A 10,696-nucleotide genomic window follows, 5' to 3' on the forward strand; every position below is an offset into this window, starting at 1 on the left:
ATATTTGTTGTAACTGTAACAAACACAGAGTCTTTGCAGTGTGCACTGGTAACAAACTTTAAAGGTCATTCAAGAATGAAGCCAAAGCAACCCAGATCAATTAGAAACAGAATTTCGGTAGAATCACAGATGAAGTTTTCTATCAAATGGCATTTCTAAAATCCAAAAAAGCCTCTTATATACACAGGGTGTACCGTGCCTCCAGCTGTGCTTTGTTCTACTTTAAAACAATATTGTGAAAAATGAGAGGAGATGGTAAGAAGAGGTGCTGACACTGAGCAGACCTCTGGTGTAAAACAGTTTTATTTCAAAGCAGAATGCCAACCACAGGTTTGAATTAGTAAACTAAATATATCAGAAAATACCGAGGCTGCGAAAGAACTGTTACATTTGTACATGGATATAAAAACAGTGAAACGAGGAGCCAAGAGAGCAAACTCTACCCACTTAAATTATCTACTCTAGAAAGAATACAATCTTTGAAGGGACAGTGGAACAGAAATGTGAACAGCACTCCACACACAGATAGATTTCTTCTTTAACACATTCCACATGGAAAGCCCTACTGTGGGATCCCCTACCTATACCAACAGTGACAAACAACAGTTAAAAAATAGCCCCCAAACACACACGCACGCACACACACGCAAGCACAAACCGGCAATCCTCATTTGGCATCCAGCTTGGCCATTTCCTGAAGGTATATTCCGATGCTCTCGCTGTCAAACAGCACAAAGTAAATGTTTTTCAGAGAGGAGCTGGTGCAGGACACAAAGTGGTTGGAGATGGCCTTGAGGATGAGCTGAGCGGCTGTTTGCTTTGGGAATCCGTTCCTGTGGGAAACGGTTAGACAAATGAAGACTGAGGAAGACAAACGACACAGCTGTTTGTGATGAAGAGTAGCTGAACATGGAAATGGGAGAGCTACGGCTAAAAATCTGTCAGCACTGCAAACGTGACGGTCACTTTGCTGTTAAACACAGATCAGTGGAGCTGGACGTACACTGGACCAGGTGCAGATCCACACTGTGCTCTTTACACTGTTAGCTGAGGCCCTGGCTGAGTTTATACACACAGAATACAAGCTGAGATCAGCAGATCTGCACTTAATGTTACTGTAATGGTCACGGTGAGGTCGACAGCTACATGCTCATTTACACTCACGTCTAACCCACGAAAGGCGTCGCTGTCGGGGACCAAAGAGACACGTCTATGAGGCGACACACTGTGTGTGATGGAGCTCACCGTCCAGCAGGCAGCGAGGGGAAAGCCACAGACTTGAGCTTCTTCTCCTCTGCTGCTGAGAGGCAGTTCTTCACAGTCTTCTCTAGCTGGTCCTCACACTTCTCTGAGCCCCACTGTGGGATGTTACAGTGGATGATGAAGCGGGCTGCCATTCCACTGGCCTGGCTCACTGCCACTGCAGGATGAAAGCATGTTAGAGTGACCACCGTCTCCTCAGACAAAAACATGTCTGCACCCAGTCTAACAGCTGATCTCTGTGCACTCTATTTACTAGGCCCAGATTTGCATGTATCACGCTGTCTCATCATCTACATCCTACTGTGGACAAGGACGGATGTGATTCAGTGGCTATGATGACACAGCTGTGTACCTGATGCTACCTCCAAAGGCCCTTGTGCTTTCCTCAGCTCCTTAACTCCTTCCAGGAACTCTCGACCTCCAGCTTTTTCCAGGGCGTTGCCTGAAAGAGCAGCACAGCAGCCGCTCAGCATGAGGACGCATGAAAGAAACCAGAAACGTTACATGAACCGGTGCTGCTTACCCACACCATCTTTGAGGTCCAGCTCTGCATTGGTTGGGTTAATTATTCCCTCCACCTTGATTGTTCCAATTTTACTCATTTCACTTTCTGTTAATGAAAGCTGTGGATTCACAAAGACAGAGTGACAAACAGCTTTTGGCAGTAACACAACGTGCTGTGACTTTCAGCTGGGCTTTTAACACGGCTTACTTTCTGTCCGAGAAAGAGACTCTTTGCTGACAGGATGGTGAATCCATCACCGGGACCGTCTTCCACTGTGGAGTTTGATACAGCCTCTTTGTCATTGTCTGTGCTCTTTGCCAGATGGAGAGAAAAACGTTCACTTAAATCATAAAGAAGCATTTAAGTTAGCCAAATGATAATGACTCTGGTTCTTTCTCTAGTGCAGCAGCATTAAACCAGCTCTGGTTTGTCTCTTCTTTGATTGAACAAATCAAACACAAACATTTGTGTCAAATCTTCGACTTAACACAAATGTACAGAACACACGGGCCCTGCTGTTAACAGAAGAAGGGTTAGAGACTCAGCACCTGTGCACATCATCAGCAGCAGAGATGGCTTTGCTGGGCACACTGACCTTTGGCTTGCGCCCTCGTTTGCCTTTAACCTTTTTGAAGGTTTTGGTGGGTTTCTTGCTCTTCAAGCGTTCCTCCTGCTTGTCTGTGACAGACGCCTGGCTGTCCACTTTCACTCGGCCTCCCCTCTTCTTGGAGAGCAGCTCTGGGTGGATACGAGGTAGAACCCCTCCGTTTGATATGGTCACTCCTCGCAGAAGCTGATGGAAGAAGCATTTTGATAAATGAGCTCACGATGTGTCTGTGAAGAAACGTTGTCTGTGCACACACGTGAGGGACCATGTGGTGACCTCCGTCTTTATTTCAGGATGATACAAAAATCGCTCCACAGCCGGTTTGACCGACAGGCGAATGCTATTTAACACACTGTAGTGACGGGCTGTACTGTGAGAGAGATTAATGTATATAGAGATTTTTTTTTAATATGTGTGTGCCCATGGTGACAAAAAGGTTAATCATATTCTTCACTAATTATTCAACATTTAAACGCAAGTATCATGAACATTACACTCCAAACAGACAGCTGAGAAGAAGAACTGATGTCAAATAAGATATAAAAAGATGTTCACTTGTTAGTAAAATATGAGAAGCTAATATAAGTCAAAGTCAAAGTGCGGAGCATTGTGCACGCTCGGTCTGAGCAGCCGAGACCCCGACTCCTCAGCCGGAGGCTTTCCAGGCCGATGATGAAATCTCCCCGTGTCCCAGGTCAGCCCTGGGGGAACGTGCCCCGAACACCTCGCCCAGGGTGTGACCACCTCTGCTGAGGAGCAGGAGCCCCTCTCCAACGAGGTCGGCCGCCTTTTGAAGGAAGCCACATTCAAACTAACAACTAAAAGGTGGCCTGGATCAACAACGTCACAACTGCAGCGCCATCTGGTGGCAGATAGCTACATAACATTCAGGACACAATTTAGCAGCATCATCCTCAGCCTGTGAAGGAGGATGTTGTATGGAGCTCCAGACTGAGAGCGACTGATGCTTATTTCATATCTTATTCTGAATAATCAGATTCACTGTAGTCTGTGGGAACTGCGATTGGTCGGGCTGTCGGGGATCAAATGATGATTTCACTCACCGACGTCCAAACCAAGCCCGTGTTTTCTGTCCAACTACTACTACAGCAGACAGAGAAAGATCCACACAGACACACTGAAAAGCCCCGAGATCCCACGACCGGTGTGCTGAGAGACGGCACCTGAGAGACAGGTGAAGAACCAGCTGGTTGTTTTTTCAAAGCTCTGAATGTCTCATTTATTTGGCTCCTTGCCGATTTCTTACTCTTTAGCATTTACGTCACACTTCAATATTTCTGATCATCAAACTAATTTGAATGTTAACATAGCAATCCAAACCTACCAGCTCTTTGTGAAAAATGAACTGGAGTCCTGTAATATCTGAAGTAACTCAGATACATCATAGCAACAGTGAAACATGAGCTGTGTCACAAAACGTAGGCTGCATCCTCCTGAGGCCGCATTTGTAGACTGATTACGTCACAGCGACGCGACGAAGGCTGTCCCAATTCATAGACTCCTCCAAATCCAGCCGACAAATGCATCCTCCTTTTCCCCAGATTTGAAGGATGGGTCGGGTGTGTCCTTTGTGGCCCACCATATCCCAGAATTCATAGCACCGCCCAGCCAATTCCAGTTTTCAACAATGGTGGCTGCTACTAAGTTTTAATGTTACTCTTATTACTCTTTCTGGGTCACAAAATGAACTTTTGACATATTTTCAGAACAGAATGTAGCTGTGTAAACCTCAAATATCTGCTCGGTTTATCAAGACATCACATATTTTCAAAAGCGCTCCGACGTTTTTGGAGACGTCTGTTACCCACCAGCTCGATAGCTAACTGGGGTTCAATGGTCACTCGAGCCGGCGAGAGCAGCGGACTCCCGGCTTCATTGTTTTCAGACCCACCGCCGTCTTTCGCTACTCAGGTTAAACATGATATATAAGTCACTCAGATAACTTAAAAATGTTATTGTTTGGCTTTTTTCAGTGTTTGATTTGTTCCGCAGTAAATCGGTTTGGCTGAGATTAAAGTTATTAGATTAGATGAAATAAAGCTTTATTAATCCATCAGGTGGGTTCGTCCGGGGTTTTCACACAGCTGAATAAACGTTAAACAGAAAACTGATTGGTAAAGTAAATCCGTTGGGCATCTTTCTTGGCCTTTAGACAATAATTCTGATGGTAAAAGAACCAAACGGGACAGGTGGGACAAAAAACAACAACAAAAAAACTGATCAAACAGAAGTGTGAGACGGTCGAGAATTTACGCCAGCGTACTGTTATATTTTAGATAGCAAGGAGCAGACGGCTGAGTTTATTAAACTCCACCGAGACAGCGGTGACGCAAATCTGACCGTCCCATTTCATAGCGTCGCACTTCCGGCCTTCTTGGCCTTCGAAGGACCCGGCCCACGTAGACCAGGAAGGCCGGGTCCTCCGAAGGATGCGGCCTAGGTTTTGGGACACAGCTATCAGTGTGATGGACTGGAGCTGCTTTGCTGCTTCAGGACGAATCACCGTAATTGATAGAAGCATGAATTCTGGTCTCTACTAAAATATCCTGAAGGAAAGTGTCCAGCTGTAAGTTCATGCCCTGAAGTTCAAGCATGCGCAGCAGCAAGTGTAAACCGCTAAATGGCTAAAAAGACAAAAAACTAAATGATGTCAAAGGCCAGACTGGAATCAGACTGAGGCGCCTCGGCGCGACCTTAAACAGGCCTTCATACTCTGAAACCGTCCAGTGGGGCTGAACGACCACAGCTGTTGTTGCCAAAGGTGGCAAAACCAGTTCAAATGTTAAGGTGACTTTTTCCACACAGGCCAGCTGGGTGTGGATAGCTCATTATTACAAACTGAATTTTGTATTTAGTTGGGTCATCTTTTGCTAATATTAACATTTGTTTTAAACATTTACGTGTAACTCAATCAATCAATCACTCAACCAAGGGTCTTGGTACATCAGCAAGTATTTAAGCTTCCCCTTGTTTGTCTTCTTATTAGGCAGTCCTGAAAACATGCATCAATTTTTAAACGACCTTTAAGGTCAAATCTTCAATAAACTTTGACAAAAGGTGTAAAACATGCTGGCCAGTTTTATGTGTTTGCGTACACGTATGTGTCACGTATAGAGCACTGTGTTACCTGGTTCAGCTCCTCGTCATTGGCCACAGCCAGCTTGATATGCCTCGGAGTTATTCGGCCTTTCTTGTTGTCCCGTGCTGCATTTCCTGCCAACTCCAAAATCTCAGCTTACAGGAGAGGAAACACATGGTGCACACTCATTAGGCAGACAGTATTTAAACATGTTTACTGTATTTTCCTTCAGTCAGCATGTAACAGATTGTACTGGGATGAAACTACACGACTGCAGCAGTGAGTCTGTGTCTAACACTGACTGTCTGATCCATTAAACTCCTTCATTTTGTTCCTACATGCTAAAAACATCGTAGCATAATCATAGCTAATAACAGGTCAAATGAGCTGTTAACAGCATTTGTGGATCTATAACACTTTATAAACTATGTATTCTTCATGAAAATAACCTCCAGTTTATATCCACAAAGCTCTGATTATGTATAAAACAGCTGTGGTCAGAAGTTCGCAGATATGAACAAATCTGGTTCTTTTTCCAGCGTGTAATGTAAAACATCTTTAATTACTTTAGACAACAACAACAGCTGGGTACACAACTCTGAATGTTGACAAACACACACACACATATATATAATCTATAGTTACCTTATGTTTACATTTTATTTTGCTGTATTACTGTTGCTGTATTACTGTACGGTGACCTTGAGGGTCTTAAAGGTGCCTATAAATAAAATGTAATATTATTATTATAGTTACACACCCACTGATGTTTAGTTAAATGTCCATTAGCAGGCTCGTGAAACGCCTCGTCTGCTTTTCACAGCCGTCAGCCAAACTCTGAAGCTTACTGTTAGCTGCTTTATCCATTCCTGTTCCTGTTCCGGTGTGTTTGGGATCCCTGTAAATGGCCTGTATTTGTATAGCACTTTACTTAGTCCATGGACCCCAAAGTGCTTTACACTACATTGAGTCATCCACCCATTCACACACTCACACACAGATGGCAAGCTACATTGTAGCCACAGCTGCCCAGAGGCGAGGCTGCCGGACACTGGCGCCACCGGGCCCTCTGACCACCACCAGTAGGCAACGGGTCAAGGACACAGCGACCGAGACTGTCGGAGCCGGGGCTCGAACCGGCAACCTTCCGATTACAAGACGAACTGCCAACTCTTGAGCCACGATCACCCCATCCCTGTTGTGGTGAAACTATTAGTTAATAGTATGTTCATTAATGTTGAGTCAGAACTGTGAGCTGTTCTTTGGAGTCAGTCTGCCTCTGTATGTGACAAAGTTTCACAGGTTAAATGTCAATCATATATATTTCACCTCTGTGATGGTCTTGATATTTAAAATTGAGTGATTTGTTTATATTAGTGCTAAATTTTGTAATATATCGTTATAATTGGTGTCGTTTGTTACTGTTACCCACATAAGGGATTATCAAAGTATTCTGATCTCTGAGTGTTGCAGAAATTCAACTTTGAATTATGTACTGATCCCTTAGATATGCCACAGCACACTGAACACACTCACATGCTCTCACAAACCCCGAGGTTGTCATGTATTAAACTTACCTGCAAGGTACTCAATGACAGCTGCCATGTACACAGGAGCCCCCATGCCAATGCGATATTTGTGCGTGCCAATGCGCAGGTACCGCATCATACGCCCCACCGGGAAGATGACACCTGCCCTGGCTGAACGGGACAGCTTGGTGGCCTTCTTCTTTCCTCCTCTGGCTGACATGTTTGTCTGGACACAGTACAACAACAGCCAGTCACTGACACAAACACATGCTAACAATAATGAAACCCTCGTTAGCAGGATGCTCTGCTCTTCTAAATTGTACTAAATAAATACGTGTGTCCTCACAATTTCCACAACACTCAGCCGCAGTGCAACCAGATCAATGCAGTGGCATGTAAATAACCCCTTTTCTCATCATCCTGATGGCATGCCACATTTTAACTGTAAATGAATGCACTGTTCTATATGTAGCTCACAGCCACTGCCAATTTAGAATCACAAATTAATTAGCATGACTTTGGGGAGAAAGCTGGAGTGCCCAGCAGAAACACAGGGGAACAGACAGAACATGAAAATCCCACCCTGTGCCTTTATATAGGCAGATGGCCCCGCCCCTCCCTGAGTCTGGTTCTGCCGGAGGTTTCTTCCTGTTAAAAGGGAGTTTTTCCTTCCCACTGTCGCCAAAGTGCTTGCTCATAGGGGGTCATATGATTGTTGGGTTTTTCTCTGTGTGTATTACTGTAGGCGCTACCTTACAATATAAAGCACCTTGGGGCGACTGTTGTAGTGATTTGGCGCTGTACAAATAAAACTACATACAGAGTTCGATGGAAACTGTACATTAATGCATATTATACACATTCAATCAGAAACAGCGAGTTATTATTTGACAGCTTTTACATTCAAGCATGCATGTGTTCACAGCTGTCCCCCACATACGTGATGCTCAGGTGAGAACATTGTTTCTGACGTCAGTCAGGTGCTGGTGGGAGACTCAGTCCCGGCGTGAACACTTTATCTGCGTGTGCTTTCATTTAACATTCTTTTACCCCGACACGTGTCGCTGTGTGTGTGTGTGCGTGGTGTCATAATGAAGGGCACAGTGTTTGTTTTCCACGCCACATGATACCCGGCCACGCTATGTGTAAAGGTTATTGATATGCTGCGGCCTGCATCCGCGCCGCTGGAGTTCACGCACATCGTTCCCACGTATGTACAAACAGCATCACGTCGCTAGTGTTAATAGTGGGGATAGTGTACGTGCGTGTAGTGTAAACGGAAAAAGAAGGGAACGCGACCTCAGCATGTAGGCTAACGTTACTGTACCGAGCTAGGTCGGAGCCAGGCAGGCGACACCTTTACGGCGTCGCCACAAAAGCCTTACTTTGACGGCTGGCTCATTGAAAGTGTCGGAGCCGGCTTCGCTCCCACTGAGAAGTGTTTTTATTCCTTCACGGACATGAAGTCAGCGTGAACACGAAGCTACGTTAGCTAGGTCAGGTCGGCACAATGTAGCAGCTTCAACGTTTAACGGTTCCGCGCACATCCCGAGTGTTACCGTACAACACAGACATGAACCTGAACGAGCCTTTTCTCTAATGCAGACCCACCCGCCCCTTCGTTTTCCACGGAGGCTCCAACACACGGAAAGTAACGCGTCCCCGTCAATCCGGATATGCGCTGAGCCTTGAAACATCAAATAAAGCCCAAGTTTCTACCTGTTTTTCTAACGTGAATCTGCGCGAACTTGTGACGCTCCTGTGCAGCAACAGACGGGCCGTTTTGTTTTGCCGTCCTTGTGCCTAATAATCCTGGTTCCAGACCTTAGGAAAAAAAATCCCACAGTGCAAGCAGGAACAGCGTAGTCTGGTCGGAGGCTGGCTCTGTGCTACTGATGCTGCAAAGGGGAAAAATTCAGCAGAGGGAAAATCCTGCAAAAACGCCCCCCGACAGCTGTAACGGAGATAAACGCAACACAATTCTACGGCAAAGTAACTGCTGGTAAAATCCACATTAGCCCAAATAAATAGCTTACAGCCTAAAACGGCACCACAATAGGCCCGTGAGTGTATTTCACTGCATATCCCTGGCGTTTCACCGCGTTTCTTAGCCAAAGAGTGAAGGCTGTGAATAGACTCCAAAGTGGAATGAAACAGGAAGTGGACATCTGTCCTTAAGCATCCAGACTGGGGCTGTGAGACTCAGGCAGATAATCCTAGAGAAATCACAACAGTCAGTCAGATCATTTAGCTGTAGCTCAGGAGGCAGAGCAGGTCGCCTACTGATCGGGAAGTTGGTGGTTCGATCCCTGGCTCCTCCAGTCTGCATGCCAAGTATCCCTGGGCAAGATACTAACCCCAAGTTGCTCTCCGATGCATCCATCGGAGTGTGAATGTCGTAAGAAAAGCACTCAGTTTAGAGTCAGTGCTTGTGAGAATGGGTGTGATTGGATGAATGTGGCATGTTGTATACAGTGCTTTGAGTACTCTGGGAGAGTAGACTAGTGCTATATAAGAATCAGTCCATTTACCATCATTTGAGTCCATCTTTAATTGACCAGAGCCAATAGATGCAGGCACAGCTACATCCACCTACTGAAGATCTGCATCCGTTATAATGTGTTTGCCCTTGATTCTTCCTAACATCACTACATAGTGTTGAATTTCACAAACATTACATCTTAGGATGTGGAGTGAGCTTCTCTGTTGTGCTAAACACTGTGTTAGTGGCACATCCTGCAACTCTCCCCTTCCCTCGCATGATTGGAAATAACTGTTTTTCGTGTACATTAAACCTGAACTAAAAAGGTTCAGAAAAACTGTCTCCCACTCTCTGTCACATTGTTTCACATTACTGTGGTTGTTTGCACAGAATTTTTTTACATTTCAGTTGATGAATTTTTTTTTATTTTTACGGTGATCATGTTCAATAGGATGGGAATAAGGATGATCCCACCACAACAGAGCCTCCAGTGTGTTTTACAGATAGATAGATTGTACCTCTGTCCTGATGCGCTCCATACATACATGGCCGGCTGGCTTTTGGGAGTGATGTGCATCAAAACGGTGGAGAGTGGCCAGGTCCACAGCGGACTCCGGGCTTGGACAAACCGGCAGCATTGCTTGTGCTCCAGGCGAGATGGTAGCTGTGAGACACTTGAGTTATCCAGACAGGTGACTGGGAGACAAATGCAAGAGAATAGGTTAGCCAGATCCAACATGAGCAAAGTGCACACTGGAAACAGTTTAATTTACTACCGATGGGGATGGGATGATAAGTCTTAGAAGCAGTGCCACAGTTCAGGTGATGGCAATGTGCTGCAGGTATGAACATGTGGGAGACTTCCCACAGCTCCACCCAAAAACCAAAACTGTCCACCCAGCCCACAGTATAGAGTGGATCATCTACCAGGTGGAAGATCTGCAGTTGGGTCTGTAGCTCATGAGGTCTGCATGTTGAAATGCCCTTGGGGAAGATACTGAAGTCTGAGTTGGTGAGTTTTAGGATATTCGTGAATAACACATAAAAATCCTTATACATAGGAAAAAAGCACATCTATGAATGTGTGTGAATGAGGACTGTAAAAGTGAGTGCTGAGAGTACAGTAAAGCTTTATATCACTCCCAGTCCAGTCCATGTTTCAGTGTTTTCCTGTTTCTGGAGGAAATCACCGCTGGACTGCTGTAGATAG

The 10,696-nt window shown here is 45.3% G+C and overlaps 1 protein-coding gene across 1 annotated transcript; it reads right to left on the reverse strand.

Annotated features, from left to right (window-relative positions):
* Nucleotides 1-667: 667 nt before the first annotated feature.
* On the reverse strand, nucleotides 668-9,262 carry LOC134639729 (core histone macro-H2A.2). Its single transcript, XM_063491106.1, has 9 exons — nucleotides 8,724-9,262; nucleotides 7,053-7,230; nucleotides 5,524-5,630; nucleotides 2,364-2,561; nucleotides 1,976-2,080; nucleotides 1,787-1,886; nucleotides 1,616-1,705; nucleotides 1,246-1,420; nucleotides 668-833 (listed from the first exon to the last, which is right to left on the reverse strand). The coding sequence occupies exons 2-9, from the start codon at nucleotides 7,222-7,224 to the stop codon at nucleotides 668-670; spliced, it is 1,113 nt and encodes a 370-aa protein (XP_063347176.1). The 5' UTR covers nucleotides 7,225-7,230; nucleotides 8,724-9,262.
* Nucleotides 9,263-10,696: the final 1,434 nt, after the last annotated feature.

The sequence above is a fragment of the Pelmatolapia mariae genome, linkage group LG13 (genome assembly GCF_036321145.2).
Source record: "Pelmatolapia mariae isolate MD_Pm_ZW linkage group LG13, Pm_UMD_F_2, whole genome shotgun sequence".
NCBI classification, from domain to species: Eukaryota; Metazoa; Chordata; class Actinopteri; order Cichliformes; family Cichlidae; genus Pelmatolapia; species Pelmatolapia mariae.